The sequence below is a fragment of the Bos javanicus genome, chromosome X, assembly GCF_032452875.1.
Source record: "Bos javanicus breed banteng chromosome X, ARS-OSU_banteng_1.0, whole genome shotgun sequence".
Taxonomy (NCBI): Eukaryota; Metazoa; Chordata; class Mammalia; order Artiodactyla; family Bovidae; genus Bos; species Bos javanicus.
Window position 1 is genome coordinate 41,225,593 of NC_083897.1, and position 23,509 is coordinate 41,249,101.

At 37.3% G+C, this 23,509-nt stretch overlaps 1 protein-coding gene across 7 annotated transcripts in view; it reads left to right on the top strand.

Moving 5' to 3' along the window:
- LOC133242872 (protocadherin-11 X-linked) overlaps positions 1-23,509 on the top strand; it is an 818,944-nt gene that overhangs the window by 88,810 nt on the left and 706,625 nt on the right. For 4 of the 7 annotated variants that reach the window (XM_061409097.1, XM_061409098.1, XM_061409099.1 and 1 more), the window contains exon 3: positions 16,043-18,526. In XM_061409097.1, coding sequence (XP_061265081.1) covers positions 16,043-18,526 — 2,484 coding nt within the window. The other 3 variants (XR_009734911.1, XR_009734910.1, XM_061409102.1) reach the window with 3 other exon arrangements.

Here is a 23,509-nt window from a genome sequence, read left to right on the forward strand (position 1 = left end):
GTTTTGGGTTGTTGTGATTTCATTTTCATTAGTTTCTATGCAAATTTTTATTTCTTTTTTGATTTCTTCTGTGATTTGTTGGTTATTCAGCAGTGTGTTGTTCAGCCTCCATATGTTGGAATTTTTAATAGTTTTTCTCCTGTAATTGAGATCTAATCTTACTGCACTGTGGTCAGAAAAGATGCTTGGAATGATTTCTATTTTTTTGAATTTACCACGGCTAGATTTATGGTCCAGGATGTGATCTATCCTGGAGAATGCTCCGTGTGCACTTGAGAAAAAGGTGAAATTCATTGTTTTGGGATGAAATGACCTATAGATATGAATTAGGTCTAATTGGTCTACTGTATCATTTAAAGTTTGTGTTCCCTTGTTAATTTCTGTTTAGTTGATCTATCCATATGTGTGAGTGGGGTATTAAAGTCTCCCACTATTATTGTGTTATTGTTAATTTCTCTTTTCATACTTGTTAACATTTGTCTTAGATATTGCAGTGCTCCTGTGTTGGGTGCATATATATTTATAATTGTTATAGCTTCTTCTTGGATTGGTCCTTTGATCATTATGTAGTGACCTTCTTTGTCTCTTTTCACAGCCTTTGTTTTAAAGTCTATTTTATCTGATATGAGTATGCTACTCCTGCTTTCTTTTCGTGTCTATTTGCATAGAAAATCTTTTCCCAGCCCTTCACTTTCAGTCTGTATGTGTCCCCTGTTTTGAGGTGGGTCTCTTGTAGACAACATATGCAGGAGTCTTGTTTTTGTATCCATTCAGCCAGTCTTTGTCTTTTGGTTGGGGCATTCAAACCATTTACGTTTAAGGTAATTATTGATAAGTATGATCCCGTTGCCATTTACTCTATTGTTTTGGGTTCAAATTTATACACCCTTTTTGTGTTTCCTGTCTAGAGAAGATCCTTTAGTATTTGTTGGAGAGCTGGTTTGGTGGTGCTGAATTCTCTCAGCTTTTGCTTATCTGTAAAGCTTTTGATTTCTCCTTCGTATTTGAATGTGATCCTTGCTGGGTACAATAATCTGGGCTGTAGGTTATTTTCTTTCATCACTTTAAGTATGTCTTGCCATTCCCTCCTGGCTTGAAGAGTTTCTATTGAAAGATCAGCTGTTATCCGTATGGGAATTCCCTTGTGTGTTGTTGTTTTTCTCTTGCTGCTTTTAATATTTGTTCTTTGTGTTTGATCTTTGATAATTTGATTAATATGTGTCTTGGGGTGTTTTGCCTTGGGTTTATCCTGTTTGGGACTCTCTGGGTTTCTTGGACTTGAGTGATTATTTCGTTCCCCATTTTAGGGAAGTTTTCAACTACTATCTCCTCCAGTATTTTCTCATGGTCTTTCTTTTCGTCTTCTTCTTCTGGGACCCCTATGATTCGAATGTTGTTGCATTTAATGTTGTCCTGGAGGTCTCTGAGATTGTCCTCATTTCTTTTAATTTTTTTTTTTCTCTCTGATTCATTTATTTCTACCATTCTATCTTCTACTTCACTAATCCTATCTTTTGCCTCTGTTATTCTACTATTTGTTGCCTCCAGAGTGTTTTTGATCTCATTTATTGCATTATTCATTATATATTGACTCTTTTTTATTTCTTCTAGGTCCTTGTTAAACCTTTCTTGCATCTTCACAATCCTTGTCTCCAGGCTATTTATCTGTGATTCCATTTTGATTTCAAGATTTTGGATCAATTTCACTATCATTATTCAGAATTGTTTATCAGGTAGATTCCCTATCTCTTTCTCTTTTGTTTGGCCTGGTGGGCATTTATCCTGTTTCTTTACCTGCTGGGTATTCCTCTTTCTCTTCATCTTGTTTATATTACTGAGTTTGGGGTGTCCTTTCTGTATTCTGGCAGTTTGTGGAGTTCTCTTTATTGTGGCATTTCCTCACTGTGTGTGGGTTTGTACGGGTGGCTTGTCAAGGTTTCTTGGTTAGGGAAGCTTGTGTCGTGTTCTAGTGGGTGGAGCTGGATTTCTTCTCTCTGGAGTGCAATGAAGTGTCCAGTAGTGAGTTATGAGATGTCTATGGCTTTGTAGTAACTTTGGGCAGCCTATGTATTGGATCTCAGGGCTGTGTTCGTGTGTTGCTGGAGAATTTGCTTGGTATATCTTGCCCTGGAACTTGTTGGCCCTTGTGTAGTGCTTGGTTTCAGTGTAGGTATGGAGGCTTTTGATGAGCTCCTGTCAATTAATATTCCCTGGAGTCAGGAGTTCCCTGGAGTCAGGGTTTGGACTTAAGCCTCCTGCTTCCAGTTATCGGTTTTATTTTTACAGTAGTCTCAAAACTTCTCCTTCTGTACAGCACCATCAATAAAACATCTAGGTTAAAGATGAAAAGTTTCTCCACCATGAAGGTCACCCAGAGAGGTTCACAGCGTTACTTGGAGAAGAGAAGAGGGAGGAGGGAGTTAGAGGTGACCCGAATGAGATGAGGTGGAATCAGTAGAGGAGAAAGTGGGCTAGCCAGTAGTCACTTCCTTATATGCAGTCCACAACTGGACTGCTCAGAGATGTTCACAGAGTTATACAGAGAAGAGAAGAGGAAGGAAGGAGACAGAGGTGGCCAAGAGGATAAAAGGGGGAATTGAAAAGGACAGAGACAGATCTAGCCAGTAATCCATTCCCTAAGTGTTCTCCACCGTCTGGAACACACAGAAATTCACAAAGTTGTGTAGAGTACAGAGGGGTTAGGGAGGAGGCACAGGCAACCTGGTGGATAAAAAGGAGAGTCCAAAGGGAGAGAGAACAGTCAAGCCAGTAATCTCGCTCCCAAGTAAAAAATGGATACTGAAGATTGGGTTGTTAAAGGTATAATATTGGTAAAAAAAACAAAAACAAAAACAAAACAAAACAAAACAAAAAAACCTAAAAGCCAAAGTTAAAAATCTAGAGTACAGTTTGTAATTTCAAAAATACAAGGTTAAAGAAAGGAAGAAGGAAAAGAAAGAGAAAAAACAAACAAACAAAAACAAACAAAGTCATAAAAATTATAAAGAAAATATAGGTACAAAATTGATAACAAATACCAAAAAGCTAAGTTAAAAATCTCCTTTTGAAGACAATGGGTTGCTTTTCTGGGTGCCTGATGTCCTCTGCCGGCATTCAGAAGTTGTTTTGTCGAATTTACTCGGCGTTTAAATGTTCTTTTGATGAATTTGTAGGGGAGAAAGTGGTCTCCCCGTCCTATTCCTCCGCCATCTTAGCTCCTCGATCAGTTTGTCAATTTTATTTATCTTCTCAAAGACCCAACTTTTAGCTTTGTTGATTTTTGCTATGGTCTATTTTGTTTATTTTCAATTTTTTTCTGTCCTAATTTTTATGATTTCTTTCCTTCTACTAACCCTGTAGTTCTTCATTTCTTCCTTTTCTAGTTGCTTTAGGTATAGAGTTAGGTTATTTATTTGACTTTTTTCTTGTTTCTTCAGTAAGCTTGTATTGCTATGAACATTCCCCATAGCACGACTTTTACTGAATCCTATAGATTTTGGGTTGTTGTGTTTTCATTCATTTCTATGCATATTTTGATTTGTTTTTTGATTTTTCCTGTGATTTGTTGATTATTCAGAAGCATCTTGTTCAGACTCTATATGTTGGAATTTTTAATAGTTTTTTTTTTTTTTTCTGTAATTGACATCTAATCTTACCACATTGTGTGCAGAAAAGATGCTTTAAATGATTTTAATTTTTAAAAACTTACCAATACTAGATTTATGGCCCAGGGTGTGATCTATCCTGGAGAAGGTTCCATGTTCACTTGAGAAAAAGGTGAAATTCCTTGTTTTGCATTGAAATGTCCTAAAGATATCGATTAGGTCTAACTGGTCCACTGTAGCATTTAAAGTTTGTATTTCCTTGCTAATTTTCTATTTAGTTAATCTATCCATAGGTGTGAGTAGGGTATTTAAGTCTCCCACTATCACTGTATTACTGTTAATTTCCCCTTTCATTCTTGTTAGCATTTGCCTTACATATTGCGGTGCTCCTATGTTGAGTACATATATATTTATAATTGTTATATCTTCTTCTTGAATTAATCATTTGATCATTATTTAGTGTCCTTCTTTGTCTCTTTTCATGGCCTTTATTTCAAAGTCTATTGTATCTGATGTGAGTATTGCAACTCCTGTTTTTTTTTTTTTTTTTGGTCTCCATTTGCGTGAAATATCTTTTTCCAGCCCTTCACTTTCAGTCAGTATGTGTCCCTTCTTTTGAGGTAGGTCTTTTATAGACAGCATATATAGGAGTCTTGTTTTTTTAACCGTTCAGCCAGTCTATGTCTTTTGGTTGGGGCATTCAACCCATTTACATTTAAGGTAATTATTGATAAGTATGATCCTGTTGCCATTTACTTTGTTCTTTGGGGTTTGAGTTTATACACCCTTTCTGTATTTCCTCTCTATAGAAGATCCTTTAGCATTTGCTGAAGAGGTGGTTTGGTGGTGCTGAATTATCTAAGCTTTTGCTTGTCTGTAAAGCTTTTGATTTTTCCTTCATATTTGAATGAGATCCTTGCTGGGTACAGTAATCTGGGTTGTACATTTTCCTCTTTCATCACTTTGAGTATGTCCTGCATACTGTTCTGGCCTGAAGAGTTTCTATTGAAAGATCAGCTGTTATCCTTATGGGAATCCCCTTGTTTGTTACTTGTTGTTTTTCTCTTGCTGCTTTTAATATTTGTTCATTGTGTTGGATCTTTGTTAATTTGATTAATATGTGTATTGGACTGTTTTGCCTTGGGTTTATCCTGTTTGGGGCTCTCTGGGTTTCTTAGAATTGGGTGACTATTTCCTTCTCCATTTTAGGAAAGTTTTCAACTATTATCTCCCCAAGTATTTTCTCATGGTCTTTTATGATTCAAATGTTGGGACATTTGACATTGTCCCAGAGGTCTCTGGCGTTGTCCTCATTTCTTTTAATTCTTTTTTTTCCCCTCTCTGCTTCATTTATTTCCAATATTCTATCTTCCACCTCACTTATCCTATCTTCTGCTTCAGTTATTCTACTGTTGGTTCCCTCCAGAGTCTTTTTGATCTCATTTATTGCATTATTCATTATTGATTGACTTTTTTTTTTTTTTTTTTAATTTCTTCTAGGTCCTTGTTAAACATTTCTTGCATCTTCTCAATCCTTGTCTCCAGGCTGTTTGTCTGTAACTCCATTTTGTTTTCAAGATTTTGGATCATTTTTACTATCATTATTCTGAATTCTTTTTCAAGCAGACTCCCTATCTCCTCCTCTTTTGTTTGGTTTGGTGAGCATTTATCAGATTCCTTTACCTGCCATGTATTTATCTGCCTTTTCATCTTGTTTAGATTGCTGTGTATGGGGTGGCCTTTCTGCCTTCTGACAATTTGTAGTTCTTCTTTATTGTGGATGTTTCTCCCTGTGGGTGGGGTTTGACGAGTGGCTTGTCAAGGTTTACTGGTTAGGGAAGCTCGTGTCAGTGTTCTCGTGGGTGGAGCTGGATTTCTTCTCTCTGGAGTGCAATGAAGTGTACAGTAGTGCGTTTTGAGATGTCTTTGGGTTTGGTGTGACTTTGGGCAGCCTGAATATTATAGCTCAAGGCTATGTTCCTGAGTTGCTAGAGAATTTATGTGGTATGTCTTGCTCTGGAATTTGTTGACTCGGGTGGAGCTTGGTTTCAGTGTAGGTATGGAGGCTTTGGGATGAGCTCTTATCAATTAATATTCCCTGGAGTCAAGCCTTCTCTGGCGTTCTCAGGTTTTGGATTTAAGCCTCCTGCTTCTGGCTTTCAGTCTTATTCTTACAGTAGCCTCAAGACTTCTCCATCCATACAGGACCAATGATAAAACATCTAGGTTAATGGAGAAAAGATTCTCCACAGTGAGGGACACCCAGAAAGGTTCACTTAGTTACATGGAGAAGAGAAGAGGGAGGAGGGAAATAGTGGTGACCAGGAGAAGAAGAGGGGGAATCAAAAGTGACGAGAGCAATCTAGCCAGTAATCAAATGCTTATGTGCTCTCCACAGCCTGGAAAACCCAGGGAGGCCCACGGAGTTACATAGAGAAGAGGGAGGAAGGAGACAGAGGTGACCAGGAGGAGAGGTGGTGGGTCAAAAGGAGAGAGACAGATCTAGCTTGTAACTGTTCCCTAAGTGTTCTCCACAGCCTGGAATACCCTAACAGATTCAAAGAGTTGGGTAGAGTAGAGAAGGGGGAGGGAGGAAATAGCGATGACTTAGGGGAGAAAAAGGAGAGTTAAAAGGAGGAGAGGGCAATCAAGCCAGTAATCACACTCTTAAGTAAAACTGGATAATGACGATTGGATTCTTAAAGGTACAGTATTGATAACAAATACCAAAAAGGAAAGATTAAAAATCTAGAGTAGGGGTTACACTCTCAAAAATACAATCTTAAAAACAAAACAAAACAAAATCCCACAAATTATAAAAAAAAAAAACATATATGAAATTTGCTTTAAAATAGGGTCTATTTTTTGCATTTTTTGCAATGAAAATTAAAGGAGTAATAAAGGACTAAAAATTTAAAAATGATAAAAGTAAAAATATATCTAGAAAATTTTCTGGAGCTGTTGCAGGCAGTGTGGGGTCAGTTCAGTTTCAGATAGTTCCTTGTTTCAGCTTATACTTCTCAAGATCTATAGGCCTCTTCCGATGTAGTCAATGCTAACTACAGGGTTTTAATCTGTTGCATCTGTCACTTCCAAAGCTGTTCCCTCTGTTTATTTTGGCTTCTTCTGTTTGCTAGTCTTTTCAGTGTCTAATTTCTGCCCTGACACAAGGAGGCGAAAGTGGTCACTTATTTAGGCTCACTTGTTCAGTTGTGGTGTGGGGAGGGAGGAACACTGCAAACAAATATCACTGGCATGTGTAGGGAGTGCTTGCAGTGTTTCAGCCTCACTGGGTTTGCCCCTGCTCATGGCATGTGTGCTTTCCCAGTGTACACTCAGGCTCCAGGTTGCTCTGCAGGTCAATTGTCTAAAGTGGGTCCTGGGTTGCATTCCCTTTCCAGTCTAAGTCACTCATGTTCAGGTTCTCAGGTACTCCACAAAGGCACAGATTCGGTTGGGCCTGCGTTTTGTGCCCTTCCCAGACCTGAGCAACTCTGGCAACCAGGTGCTTGGTGAGTGCACTCCTAGGTGGGGTGGTGCGTTTTATCACCTCCCCTGCCCCAGCAGTTTGGTTTCCTGGGTGCACAGCAGAAGCGCTGTCTCAGGTGTGCCATATATTTCCTCTGGGGAGCTGGTCTCTGGCTATGACCCTCCTGGGGGATGGCAACTGTCCAGGATCCCAGGAAGACTCTTAGCAACTGGCAGCCTGCTCTCAATTTGGTAGAGGATGCCATCTCTGGGGCCAAGATTGCCCCTTTCCAGCTGCCTCTGGTGGGGGATGGGCCAGTCTGCAGCCTGCTTGCTCTCCTCTGGTATTTGCTCAGTCCTTTGTTCTGTGAACAGGCTGGCAGTGCCTTAGGTTAGAGCTTTTCGCGGGAAAGCTCTCTCTCTTGTTTCCCCCCCGCCACCCCCCTCTCTGGCTATCCCACAGTTTGGGTTGATATCTCACGTTAGATCCCTCAGATTTTCCCCAGGGTATTCAGGCCCGTTCCCTACCCTAAGCAATGCATCCTGCGCCTCCCAGTTCAGCCCACACTTGCTGGTGGCAAATGCGAGTGTCTGGGCTACTTTTCTGCTGGGAGTTGCCTTTAGGCACATAATCTGTGGGTTTTATTTATTTATTTATTTATATATTTTCCCTCCTGGTTATGTTGGCTTCTGAGATTCCAAAACTCCCCACAGACCTGCCGGTGACAGGGTTTCCTGGTGTTTGGAAACTTCTCCTCTTTTACGACTCCCTCCCTGGGATGGGTCTCCATCCCTAACACTTTTGTCTCTCTTTTTATCTTTTATATTTTGTCCTACCTCCTTTTGAAGAAAATAGGCTCCCATTCTGGGTGCTTGGTGTTTTCTGCCAGCGTTCAGAAGTTATTTTGTGGAATTTGCTCAGCATTCAAATGATCTTTTGATGAATTTGTGGGGGAGAAAGTGGTCTACCCATCCTATTCCTCTGCCATCTTAGGACTGCCCTTGATGAAAGTGAAAGAGGAGAGTGAAAAGTTGGCTTAAAGCTCAACATTAGGAAAACTAAGATCATGGCATCTGGTCTCATCACTTCATGGCAAATAGATGGGGAAACAGTGTCAGACTTTATTTTTTTGGGCTCCAAAATCACTGCAGATGGTGGTTGTAGCCATGAAATTAAAAGATGCTTACTCCTTGTTAAGAAAGTTATGACCAACCTAGATAGCATATTGAAAAGCAGAGACATTACTTTGCCAACAAAGGTTCGTCTAGTCAAGGCTATGGTTTTTCCAGTAGTCATGTATGGATGTGAGAATTGGACTGTGAAGAAAGCTGAGCACCGAAGAATTGATGCTTTTGAACTGTGGTGTTGGAGAAGACTCTTGAGAGTCCCTTGGACTGCAAGGAGATCCAAACAGGCCATTCTGAAGGAGATCAGCCCTGGGTGTTCTTTGGAAGGAATGATGCTAAAGCTGAAACTCCAGTACTTTGGCCACCTCATGCGAAGAATTGACTCATTGGAAAAGACTCTGATGCTGGGAGGGATTGTGGGCAGGAGGAGAAGGGGACGGCAGAGGATGAGATGAATGGATGGCATCACTGACTCAATGGACATGAGTTTGAGTGAATTCTGGGAGTTTGTGATGGACAGGGAGGCCTGGCCTGCTGCAGTTTATGGGTCACAGAGAGTCGGACACTACTGAGCGACTGAACTGAACTGAACTGATGCTGATAATTCATTTAGATAGCAGTAGCTTATGTGTTTAATTTTCAAAGTGAATAGATATTAAAATTTTATTTTGACTGTGTTGGTTCCTTGTGTTTTGTAGAAGATACCTGTCTTGACTTATGGAACTGGTGTGCCAGTTATGCAGAAGAGGTAGTGCCTTCAGAGGAGGAAAATTACTGCAAGAATCATGATGATAATGAATGTAATGAATATAATGGCAATGATGACCATACTGTTCATGATGAAAATGATGAATTTTCTAATGATGATCACTTTGACATATATATGTGTGTGTGCTTAGTCATGTCCAACTCTTTGTAACTCCATGGACTGTAGCCTACCATGATCCTCTGTCCATGGAATTCTCTGGACAATAATACTGGATTGGGTAGCTATTCCATTCTCCAGGGGATCTTCCCAACCAAGGGATCGATTCCCTGTCTCCTGCACTGCAGGCAGATTCTTGACTATCTGAGCCACCAGGGAAGTCCCAGTGATTATTATTTATTTTATGATATTAAAAAAGCATACTACTGACAAAATACTTAACATCAAAGAGATTTGGGCTTCATGTTTCCATTTTGCTAAAGACATGGGCAATAATGAAGAATTGGAAATGATCTCAGAGGACATGGTACTTCCTTCTAAAATAGAATCAGGAAGACATTTAGGTAAATGGAAATGAGTTCCTCTTCCCCTTAAATTAAAACAGGAAAGCATAGGTCAGAGGTAACATCTTAATGTCTCAGTGTTTCAATGTCTCAAGATAGAGCCCAAAGGGTCAGTACTGGCTTGGTAAGCCTTGGATTATGAAAATAACTCGGACTGTAAATGGCCTTACCTGGAGCTTTCTATGATTCAGTGGATAAGATACTTTTATCTGGGCATGATTTAATATTGTCTGTCCTAATTTTTTTTCTGCTTATAATTAGCTCTTATTCCAGAGGCGTTTCAAAGCTATCTCATGTCCTCTATTCCTTGCCCAGTCTTAACCCACAAAGAATACACATTTGAGTTAAAGTCTGAACTGTAGAAAGCCAAGTCTAAAATTGCCAATCCTTCCCTTGTAGCTCAGTTGGTAAAGAATCCACCTGCAATGCAGGAGACCACTGTTCAATTACTGGATCAGTAAGATCCCCTGGAGAAGGGATAGGCTACCCACTCCAGGATTCTTCGGCTTCCCTGGTGGCTCAGCTGGTAAAATATCTGCCTGCAATGTGGGATCCACTGGGGAAGGGAAAGGCTACCCACTCAGTATTCTGGCCTGGAGAATTCCATGGACTGTATAGTCCATGGGGTCTCAAAGAATCAGACACGACTGAATGACTTTCACTTTCACCTCCACTACGAAAAAGACTCTTTTAATCTGTGAAATGTGCAGGGGATAAAAGACCCAGGTTTGCTGTCCATCCATATTCCAACAAACCCTCCCCCTACCTCCATGATGATATGCCTCTGACTGTTGGGCTACAACCTACCTATTAAAAACTAGATCACTGAGAAATCTAGTATTTTCATTAACAAATGTGAACAATGTTTTGGTGACTAAGAATACTATACACTCATCATCATCATCCACAGGATATGTCTGTTCACCCATGATAGCATTAGCATTAATGACTTCCAATTATTCAGCATTGCCTTGATTAGAATGAGCCATCTATTATTAGTCACTGCCCATTTGAAACTCCATTCCCTAAAGAGCAAAGGATTTGACATATTCTTGCAGTGATTATTCATTTTCAAGAGAATGTAATCCAAGGATAACTTTGTCATTTATTTAACTTTTCTCAAAAAAATCTGCCGCCATATTTATCATGGCATCCAGTTAATCAATATTCCAACACCCTGATACAGAGAAGAAATGACCTTCCCATATGATATAGAAACTAAAATCATTTTTTGGAATAAAGGAGATTTCTGAGCTTTGAGGATTAAATCCAACAGAAATTGGTTGAGAACTTTCCACAATTCAGAGAGTATAGAACCAATCAGAGTTATAATCACTCTAGAAGCTCTGAGACTTAAAAGATAAAATGTCTTCATAAGATCTTAGATTTTCTAACAGTATTTTCCCCTTGACCCCCAGATTTACCTTATCTTACATACTAACTGTCTTTACCTAAAGTTTTCTCTGACAATGGGTCAGAAGCATCTTGAATTTTATCATTCTGATATTAATAACAATCAGCTAGGTTTTCAAAAGTATCTATTAGTGAAATATCATATAGAAATCTTTCTGTCAGTGGCACAATGGGGATCAAGTAACAGTTTTTTTTTGTTTGTTTGTTTTATTCTTTTTGGTGATGATTACCTGCTGATTATCTCACACCTGAGAACTCTCCATAGTAGAAGAATTCTTGCCAACATCAGTAAGGCATCCCTTTTAAGAGGCAACTATAGTTGAAACTGTTGAACTCAAAGTCAAGAGACTTGGTGCTCAAATATGCCTCTACAATAAACTAACTGTGTGATCATGAGCAAATCACCCAACCTCACTGAATCTCATTGTCCTTTTTGTAAAAGGAGAAGAAGGAAGGCTAGATGATATCTGAAGTTCCTTCTAGTACTGAGATTGAAGGATTCAATATACTGTATTCTTGTTTTCTTATGAAACCAGCTCATCTAACTTGAGCACAAGGGAAGCAGCTGCTAAAAAGAGCTGACTATCAACAATTAGGAGTGACATTTCATTTGTTTTGCACGTGTTTTCAATTAAAAGCAGTTAGTGATTAAAATCACATGCTTGAAAATATAGTCCTTAAAAGACAATATTTTCAAATAAAATGTAAAACATTAAAATGTCTGGGATCAAGTCCAATTTTTATTCTAAACATTTGCTAGTATTAAAGAGCTTTTTTTTTTTTAATATTATGAGGCATGCTCAGATTTTGCAAGTGTTAGAAATTGCAGAGAAAGAGAGTGAGCTAGCAGGCAATGGAACAAGTAAGAAAGATAATGTTGAGTTATTATACATACTCATAAAAAATGTTGGTTTCCTCCTAGGATGTTGGTAGAGTGAATCAGATTTTGTTCTCTGCTTCATTTATATATGTCTCATATTTATTCATTTGTTTAAGACTTTCCTTTTTTTTTTTTTCTAAAAGTAAAAATCTGGCTTTTCAAAATTAAGTTACTGAAAAAAGTGGAAACCTGATGAATGAATTTCTTTCAGTTCCCATCTGTTCTCATGTATATAATCACCCTGGTATCTTCAATTAAATCTCCTTTGTGCCAGTCTATAACATTATGAATTTAAGTGAACACTTTAAAACATTTCAACCCAAATGCTTATTCCAAATAATATAGTCACATAGTTTGATTGTTCTTTTAGTTGGAGGACACAGAATAGTGATAGTGACACATGACCACAAAAAAGCAAAGATATAGATTTATCTTATGTCACACACACACACACACACATTCTGAAGTAAGAGAAAAATACACTTTAAGACAGACATTGAGTGAAGTAAGTCAGAAAGATAAAAATAGGACTTACTTGGTAGTACAGTGAATAAGAATCCGCCTGCCAATTCAGGAGACACTGGTTTGATCCCTAGTCTGGGAAGATCCCACATGCTATGAAGCTACTAAGCCCATGGACCACAACTACTGATCCTGTGTCATGCTTCAAACAAGAGAGTAGTCCCTGCTCTCCACAACTTAAAAAAGCCCACGCAGAGCAATTAAAACCCAGTGTAATAAAAAAATATTTTTTTTTAAAAGAGAAAAACAAATATGATATATTAATGCATATATGTGGAATCTAGAAAAAAAATGGTACAGATGAACTTATTTCCAAGGCAAGAACAGAGAGGCAGACATAGAGAATGGACACGTAAACAAAGGGGGAAGGAGAGGGTGGGATGAACTGGAAGATTAAGATTGACATATATACACTATCATGTGTGAAATAGTGGGAACCTGCTATAAAGCATAGGAAGCCCAGCTCAGTGCTGTGATGACCTAGGTGAGTGAAAAAGGCAGGTAGGAGGGAGGTCCATGAGGGATGGGATATGGCTGATTCACTACAGCAGAAACTTAACACAGCACTTTAAAGCAATTATACTACAATTAAAATAAAAAGACAGAGGTAGTATCAAGACGCTGTCATTTTCAGTGACCTTCATGAGTACCTACTCTTTCATAAGAAAGAAAAGAGTAAACTGTTCCTAGTGTTGAAATCTGATGAAATGGAGGGAAAAAATAAGTCAATGGAAGGACTTACTTTTCTTGGGACTTACATTAACACCAAAGAACAATATGCTATGAATGTCATAGTTCAGTTCAGTTCACTTCAGTCACTCCTTTGTGTCCGACTCCTTGCGACCCCATGTAACACAGCACACCAGGCCTCCCTGCCCATCACCAATTCCCTGAGTCCACCCAAACTCATGTCCATCGAGTCTGTGATGCCATCCAGGCATCTCATCCTCTGTTGTCCCCTTCTCCTGCCTGCAATCCCTCCTAGAGTCAGGGTCTTTTCCAATGAGTCAACTCTTCGCATGAGGTGGCTGAAGTATTGAAGTTACAGCTTCAACATCAGTCCTTCCAATTAACACCCAGGACTGATCTCCTTTAAGATGGACTGGTTGGATCTCTTGCAATCCAAGGGACTCTCAAGAGTCTTTTCCAACACCACAGTTCAAAAGCATCAGTTCTTCAGTGCTCAGCTTTCTTTATAGTCCAACTCTCACATCCATACATGACCACTGAAAAACCATAGCCTTGACTAGATGGACCTTTGTTGGCAAAGTAATGCCTCTGCTTTTTAATATGCTATCTAGGTTGGTCATAACTTTCCTTCAAAGGAGTAAGCATTTTTTAATATCATGGCTGCAGTCACCATCTGCAGTGATTTTGGAGCCCAAAAATTAAAGTCTGACACTGTTTCCCCTGTTTCCCCATCTATTTCCCATGAAGTGATGGGACCAGATGTCAAGATCTTCATTTTCTGAATGCTGAGCTTTAAGCCAACTTTTTCACTCTCCACTTTCACTTTCATCAAGAGGCTTTTTAGTTCCTCTTCACTTTCTGCCATAAGGGTGGTGTCATCTGCATATCTGAGGTTATTGATATTTCTCCTGGCAATCTTGATTCCAGCTTGTGTTTCTTCCAGTCAGCGTCTCTCATGATCTACTCTGCATATAAGTTAAATATGCAGGGTGACAATATACAGCAAGGACATAGTCCTTTTCCAATTTGGATCCAGTCTGTTGTTCCATGTCCAGTTCTAACTGTTGCTTCCTGACCTGCATACAAATTTCTCAAAAGGCAGATCAGGTGGTCTGGTATTCCCATCTCTTTCAGAATTTTCCACTGTTTCTTGTGATCCACATAGTCGAAGGCTTTGGCATAGTCAATAAAGCAGAAATAGATGTTTTTCTGGAACTCTCTTGCTTTTTCCATGATCCAGCGGATGTTGGCAGTTTGATCTCTGGTTCCTCTGCCTTTTTAAAAACCAGCTTGAACATCAGGAAGTTCACGGTTCATGTATTGCTGAAGCCTGGCTTGGAGAATTTTGAGCATTACTTTACTAGCGTGTGAGATGAGTGCAATTGTGCAGTAGTTTGAGCATTCTTTAGCATTGCCTTTCTTTGGGATTGGAATGAAAACTGACCTTTTCCAGTCCTGTGGCCACTGTTGAGCTTTCCAAATTTGCTGGCATATTGAGTGCAGCACTTTCACAGCATCAGCCTTCAGGATTTGAAATAGCTCAACTGGAATTCCATCATCTCCACTAGCTTTGTTCTTAGTGATGCTTTCTAAGGCCCACTTGACTTCACATTCTAGGATGTCTGGCTCTAGGTCAGTGATCACACCATCTTCTGTGTATTCTTACCACCTCTTCTTAATATGTTCTGCTTCTGTTAGGTCCGTACCATTTCTGCCCTTTATCGAGCCCATCTTTGCATGAAATGTTCCTTTGGTATCTCTCATTTACTTGAAGAGATCTCTAGTCTTTCCCATTCTGTTGTTTTCCTCTATTTCTTTGCACTGTTCACTGAGGAAGGCTTCCTTATCTCTTCTTGCTATTCTTTGGAACTCTGCATTCAGATGCTTATATCTTTCCTTTTCTCCTTTGCTTTTCACTTCTCTTCTTTTCACAGCTATTTGTCAGGCTCTCCAGACAGCCATTTTGCTTTTTTGCATTTCTTTTCCATGGGGATGGTCTTGATCCCTGTCTCATGTACAATGTCACAAACTTCATTCCATAGTTCATCAGGGACTCCATCTATCAGATCTAGGCCCTTAAACCTATTTCTCACTTCCACTGTATAATCATAAGGAATTTGATTTAGGTCATACCTGAATGGTCTAGGGTTTTCCTTACTTTCTTCAATTTATGTCTGAATTTGGCAATAAGGAGTTCATGATCTGAGCCACAGTCAGCTCCTAGTTTTGTTTTTGTTGACTGTAGGTTCAGTCTATTGTGTCTGCTAATTAAAAAACAACAACAACAACAACAAAAACAAAAACAAAAAATTTAAAATAACATTGTGCTGTTAATCTCTAAGATGCTTTTTTTTTTTTTTTTGGCCACCCCGTATTTGCAGCATCTTAGTTCCCTGACCATGAATTGAACCTGGGCCCTAGTAGTAAAAGTGCCATGTCATAACCACTGGATCACCAGGGAATTCCCGAAAATTCATTTTAACACCTTTTTGTATAGGGGGAAAAAAAGGGAAATTTTGTATTCTTTACACAAAGTTTTATTCTTATCAGAGTTTGCATATTTACTCCCTTTGCCAAAGGTTTTAGCTGTATTTGTTAGACGTTGTATATGCACTTTTGTGTTGGTTATTTTATACTTAATTGTTACTTTCGGTAGTGAAAAGTGCCCTAAACAGCTGAAACCTACAGTAAGATATTTTAATTCATTTGAAGTAACCATGGTTAATTCACTTATAATTTCATTTTCCATGTGAAATGGTGATAATTCTTTTTAAATTCTACATTATTCTTCTTTTTGAAATCTTTAGTAATTCAAAAAATTAGTTACACTTATCACTGTAAAATGCTGTAACCTGAGAACATCTTCTAGAACAATTCAAATTTCACATATGTTTGGAGATGTTAAGCACCTTGTTTGTGTTGACACTATTATAGACAAATTTGGGACTTAGAACCTAAGTCTCTGGCATTTATTTCTGAGTTGATCCTATGTCATGTGGCTTCAAGTAATTGAAAACCAGTCTCATTAAATAACATAAGCTAAAATGTTTAATTCTTTGTTTTTCAGGGTCAAAATATTTTTGGGCTTGATATCATTGAAACCCCAGAAGGAGAAAAGATGCCACAACTAATAGTTCAAAAGGAGTTAGATAGGGAAGAGAAAGATACATATGTAATGAAAGTAAAGGTTGAAGATGGTGGCTTTCCTCAAAGATCCAGTACTGCTATTTTGCAAGTCAGTGTTGCTGATACAAATGACAACCATCCAGTTTTTAAGGAGGATGAGATTGAAGTCAGTATACCAGAAAATGCTCCTGTAGGTTCTTCAGTAACACAGCTCCATGCCACAGATGCTGATATAGGTGAAAATGCCAGGATTCATTTCTATTTCAGCAGTCTTGTCTCCAGCGTGGCCAAGAGGTTATTTCACCTCAACTCTACCACTGGACTTATCACAGTAAAAGAACCACTGGATAGGGAGGAATCTCCAAACCACAAGTTACTGGTTTTGGCAAGTGATGGTGGATTGATGCCAGCAAGAGCAATGGTGCTAGTAAATGTTACTGATGTCAATGATAATGTCCCATTGATTGACATAAGATACATCATTAATCCAATCAATGGCACTGTGGTTCTTTCAGAAAATGCTCCTCTCAACACCAAAATTGCTCTCATAACTGTGACAGATAAGGATGCTGACCATAACGGTAGGGTGACATGCTTTACAGATCATGAAGTCCCTTTCAGATTAAGGCCAGTGTTCAGTAATCAATTCCTCCTAGAGACTGCTGCATATCTTGACTATGAGTCCACAAGAGAATATGCAATTAAATTACTGGCCTCAGATGCTGGCAAACCTCCTTTGAATCAATCATCCATGCTCCTCATCAAATTAAAAGATGAAAACGACAATGCTCCAGTTTTCACTCAGCCTTTCATAAGTCTTTCTGTTCCTGAGAATAACTCTCCTGGTACCCAGTTGACAAAAATAAGTGCAACAGATGCAGACACTGGGCGTAATGCTGAGATACATTACCTGCTAGGCATTGATGCTCCATCTGAATTCAACCTGGATCATCGTACAGGCATTCTGACTGCAGTGAAGAAATTGGATAGAGAAAAACAGGAAAAATACTCATTCACAGTTCTGGCAAAAGATAATGGGATGCCATCTTTAATAACCAATGCCACAGTCTTAGTGACCATTCTTGATCAGAATGACAATAGTCCAGTTTTCACTCACAATGAGTACAACTTCTATGTCCCAGAAAACCTTCCAAGACATGGCACAGTAGGACTAATCACTGTAACTGATCCTGATTATGGAGAAAATTCTGCAGTAACTCTCTCCATTTTAGATGCAAATGATGACTTCACAATTGATCCACAGAGTGGTGTCATCCAACCGAATATTTCATTTGATAGAGAAAAACAAGAATCTTATACTTTCAATGTAAAGGCTGAGGATGGTGGTAGGGTATCACATTCTTCAACTGCCAAAGTCACTATAAATGTGGTCGATGTCAATGACAATAAACCAGTTTTTGTTGTCCCTCCTTCCAACTACTCTTTTGAATTGGTTTCACCATCTGCTAATCCAGGCACAGTGGTCTTCACGGTAGTTGCTATTGACAATGACACTGGCATGAATGCAGAGCTTCATTACAGCATTGTAGGAGGAAACACAAAAGGTCTGTTTATGATTGACCAAACAACAGGCAACATTACACTGAAGGAGAAATGTGTCCTTGCAGATCTTGGTTTACACAAACTGCTAGTCAAAGCCAAGGATTTAGGGCAACCTGATTCTCTCTTCAGTGTCATAAATGTTAATCTATTTGTTAATGAGTCGATGACCAATGCTACACTAATTTATGAATTGGTGCGCAAAAACATTGAAATACCAGTGACCCAAAATGTTGAGACAACTCATACATCCTCACCATCAAGTGACTATGTCAAAATCATGGTTGCCATTGTTGCTGGCACCATAACTGTCATTCTTGTTATTTTCATCACTGCTGTAGTAAGATGCCGCCAATCACCACACCTTAAGGCTGCTCAGAAAAACAAGCAGAATTCTGAATGGGTTACTCCAAACCCTGAAAACAGGCAGATGATGATGATGAAGAAAAAGAAGAAGCATACCCCTAAGAACTTACTGCTTAACTTTGTCACTATTGAAGAAGCTAAGGCAGACGATGCTGACAATGATAGAAACACCGTCACACTAGACCTTCCCGTTGAACTGGAAGAGCAAACTATGGTCAAGTACAACTGGGGCACTACACCTACTACTTTCAAGCCTGACAGCCCTGATTTGGCCCAGCACTACAAATCTGCCTCTCCACAGCCTGCTTTCCAGATCCAGCCAGAAACTCCCCTAAATTTAAAGCACCACATCATCCAGGAACTGCCTCTTGATAACACCTTTGTGGGCTGTGATTCCATCTCCAAGTGTTCCTCCAGCAGTTCTGATCCCTACAGCATTTCTGAGTGCAGCTATCCAGTGACAAATATCAAGACCCCTGTGTCTGTACACACCAGACTGGTAGGTAATCAAAGTTTCTCACTAACCTTTCTAACTTTATTTTTCAAAATTATTTTCAGTTGAAGTAGGGCTTTACAGAATCTACTGACTCAATGGGGGATCAAAATGATCATATTTTTCAGAATTATCCAAATAGGTATATGGATTCATATAAGTTTAATGGAAAATCAAAACAAAATGACTCCTAATTATAGGAAAATTGGGTGAGAAATGATGATTATAATAGAGGCAGTGTTGTCTGTAGATGGCACTATGACACTTCCTGTTAGAGAAGAAGTGAAGTGAAGTAAAGTGAAGTCACTCAGTCGTGTCCGACTCTTTGTGACCCCATGGACTGTAGCCTACCAGGTTTCTCAGTCCATGGGATTTTCCAGGCAAGGGTACTGGAGTGGGTTGCCATTTCCTTCTCCAATATACTGGAAAAACTCCAAAATTTTTGGAGGTCATGACACTGTCCTCAGTACAGTTGTGTGCATGAGGACGAGAACAGCCCGGGCTGCATATATCACAATAATACCTTTTGGAATTTGATAAGCAAATCTTAATGGTACTGAGACTGCCAGCTTCAGTTGGTAAAATCTGTCTACCCAAGATAGTCGAATAGCATCAAGATATCCTCCCCACTCACCATGCTTCCTAGCCCCCACAATGAAAAGGGAGTATAATGTTCAGATTAGGAACTTACCATTATTTTGGTTTATACATCTGTATTGACACAATGTAGCAAGAATGAAATTAGGAAAATGAAGTCATGCTAGTCTCATGTTCAGTCAAGAGAATGAAATATATATGAGACCTCTACTCTAGATATTCATTTGAGTATTTGCATATTCATGCAAGGTATTGAGCACTTCAAGAGACATTCTTAAGAGATAATGACTTTTGGAAAATGAAATATGATTGCTTTCTCTAATGGGCCTGAAGGAAAATATGAGCATATTAAGACCCAAGGCATCTGCGTACAGCAATTTAAAATCCAATGAATTATGAAAACAAGAGCTTATATAGTCTTCTTATCGATATTTCATGGAGAAATGAATAAAAATGTATCTAGAAATCCACAACTAAATTAAATAATTTAAGTATGATTATTTCCTTAATAAAGTTATATGATGGAATTTATCTACTTTTTTTTTTCTCGCAAAATCATGCCATATGTTGACTTTGTTTGTGTTACTCTTAAGAAGGTCTTCATCTCAATTTCAATGAATAAAAGCTTCTAAAAACTTAGTTAGGCTTAATAGTAATATGAAAGTCAGAATAAGTTTCTTCTCACCAAAGTTAGAGATATTAAAGAAATCTATCAGGATTCCAAATAGCAATGAAAATAATTTATGATTAGGAAATGTCTTAAGAATCGAAGTCACTCAAGGATCAATGCATAGTTAAATAATACAATGTTAGCCTTTCTCAATCACTGAGCAAAATTAAGAAACTAATTTAGCTGTGTGTTCATTTTTGTTACAATAATTTCATAATTATGCTATTGTAAATGGTAAAATAGAACCCTACTCTCTGTGGAGTTTTTTATATGCTTTGAATAAGTTTACAGGGCAGTGGTTATTTCTACAGTTTACATGAGCCCCATGTTTTCTACCAAGGTGGATCTTAAATGGGTGGCAAACATAACAGATGCCTAACATCTCATCATGGTGAGTTTTTATTTATATGTAACCATTAAAAAGTGTGATCTCATTTCCTATTTCTCATTGCTATCATTCTGTTTTTGGAAACATTTCTCAACAAAAAAGTATTTTTTATGACTAGCACTTTATGTGTTTTGTGTAGCCTAATATCACTTTTCCCAGGGGTAAATTTGTGATTCACTTAAAAACCTACAATGAGTAGGGTTTGTGAATTACTTTCACAGAGCATCATTTTTAATAGAATGGCTTTTAAAGTTTGTTAAAAGAGAAAATTCTGGTTTCAACTGTTTTCAAAAGCATGGAGATGTTTAAGAGCTAGACTTATTTTACATGAAGACAAGAACATACAGTAAGCAAACCATAGATGGTTTTCCAAATATCTTCTGCTTCTTTTAAACTATTTTTTTAAACTATTTTCTAATCTTGAGAAAGTCAATACAATTAATAACTTTTATTCAGACATTTTATTTTATTTAGCAAAGAAATCTTTTCCTAAACATAGGATAATAATTTCACAGGACAGGCAAAATAAGGAAAGTAGATGCTAATGAGAATAAAATCTTGGTTATGATTTGGTTTTAATTAGCTAAAAGGACTATCTTAGAATCAATGTGTTCTCAGATGAAATTCTACTTTTTCAGATCTTAAGAAATAGGTAAATTATATATTTTATGTCATTGGTTGACAGATGTTTCAGATTAATTACTAAATATCTTCTGGACATGAATTGGTGAACTTAGGGAGACTAATGTGATACTAAAAATAATTTGAATCCTTGTATTTTTTGCAACATTTGCAATGTTCTTCACTCTTTCTATATACACTTCATTTAATGGTGTAAACCCAGCAAAGATACTCCTCTTTGATATAAATTTTTACAAGTATTCTGGATGGCATTTCTGTATATATTGTAGTAGAAATTAAAAACAAGAAGTTTGAAAGATGATCTTACAGTTTGCTTTTTATTTCCATCTTTCAGAGTAAGCAGATAGGGTTTGCTTGGTGTGACTCTGGGAAAACAGTAAGAATAATCATTTTAGAATCAATTTTGATACTTGTATAAAAGAGATACAATGCCAAAAAGAAGCCTTGCTTAACACAGTTCTCCCATTAAAATATTGTGAAGAAAATATATTTGGAAAATAGGAAAAAATGAATTTATTATCTTGAAATGGCCTTCTGTGTACAAGTCACTGTCTTAGCCATGTATTTAAGATACTTCATTTCAAAAAGAAACAATTCATGGTTACATGAATGTAGGTATTATAAATGGATTTTAAATGTAAGAGGAGTCTGAATTAGCTTGGAATAAGATTGGTATTCACCACTGTTAAATTCCATAACCTTGATCTTGTGTATCTGTATTTTAGCAATATGAATTTTAGCCACATAGCATGATTGGCAACTAAGACTCCTAGAACACAGCCACCTGATTTTGATAACATGTTATTTTTCTTGTCCTAGACTGATTCCAGGACATCAACTATTGAAATCTACAGTGAGATATAACTTTCTAAGAACAACATAATTCCATTCCCCTTCCAAAAAAATCAATGATTTGTGATTTCAAAATTTGGCTAAGATCATTAATCTTGTAGTCTGGATTTCCCACTATAAAGGCAAGCAAAACAAAAACCATATTAAAGATTATGTCCCACTGAACCTCATATTACTTTGGCTATAATTTGCAATCAAAATTTTAAATTTGTGGAAGAAATAGTGCAGTGTGATAAAAAAAAAAGTTTTATCATGCTATTTCTCCATTTGCTTGCTCTGAATGTCAACAATTGTGATGTAATATAATGTGTCTTGATGTACAAACTGATGATTAATATATCAATCATGAAACATGGAATTACTTGCCTGGTTCGATTGCTGAAGATTTTAAACATCATCTCCAGGAGTTTGGAAGTGAAGCTGAATTATCCAAGCTACACTCTGAAAGGTATCCAGGGAAAGAGATTGTCTTTAATACTCCAAACAGCAACAAGCAAAAACACTCTAGTTGATTTTTTGAAAAATATTCACTAATACAGTGTTGTTGAGAAAATAAGTATAAATATCCATCACTCTGCTTAAAAGTTAGATTATATAAACAAATTTTAATAGGTTTTTATGTTGACTATAATCATGTTGTTTCACTACTTTAATCATTAAAAATTTATTTTTGCTGTAATTATGTTTCTTTTTCTATAAATACTGAAAAATAAGGTTGTTTTTTTTTTTTTTAATATTTTTACCTCTCAAGAATGTCAGTTCTTTATACTCCCTGACATTTTGGAAAAAACATGCTGGTATTTCTTATGTAATGAAACGTAATTCCCATCATATGAGAGTAGAGACAAGGATTTAAATAGGATATTTTGAAAGATTTTAATCTTAATTTTGAAACTACAAAGGAAAATATACAACACTATAGTCACAGCTAGATAGATCTGCATTATTTCTCTGGCATTAATTTTCTGAATACATTCCATTGCTTTGAGTAATTTGCACTTAAACATATTCTCCACAATATGTTGATCAACCAATTTCCTATACAAATGACTGAATGCCTCAAACTGGGTGTACATATTTACTGAGGAAGGAATGATGTGTCTTAATTTTATATTGTATTTTTTAAGCTGCTTATGATTTACTAACAATACTAATAAAAGTTAAAGAAACACACAATTTTGTGTGACAAAAAGGGAGTATAAAGGACCCTTAAAATTATTACATAACAGATGTTTCCTGGCTTCTCATTCAAATGCTTCATTGTGTATCATCTTACCTTGCAAAGTGAGAATAGAATTTGGTCTATTATGTATATACATTAAATTAGTGTAGTATTTGAAGTGTTCTTTGGTGTAAAGGTATTTACAAGTGGTTTATGATTTATTTAGCATTTAGAATTAGTGTAATTCTTATATATCTGACATATAGTCAGTATTTTTTTAAGATTTCTATTAAAAGTTAGCATTTGCATTTACTCAGTACAAATCTCTGGTACCTCCATTAATATCAAATTCCTTGAACATACTTGCTATTTGGTGTTTTAAATATAACTTAGTTAATGATAAAGATTGTGATTGTAGCTCTTACTGGTAATGAGAAGTGTCACGTAAATTACAATATTATATTGCAATACTTATAAACAACTTGTAGAAAAATACTTAAAATTAAATTTTACCTTTGTGAAAGTTATTCATATAGAATAATCTTATAATTCCTCTCCCACTTCTTAAATTAAATATTTGAGTTTAATTCAAATCATTTCAAGGAATGTGAAAATTGAGCCAACTCATTATACCCTTAGAGTCAAGGCCCTGCAGGTACCAAGATGGTGTACTAAGAG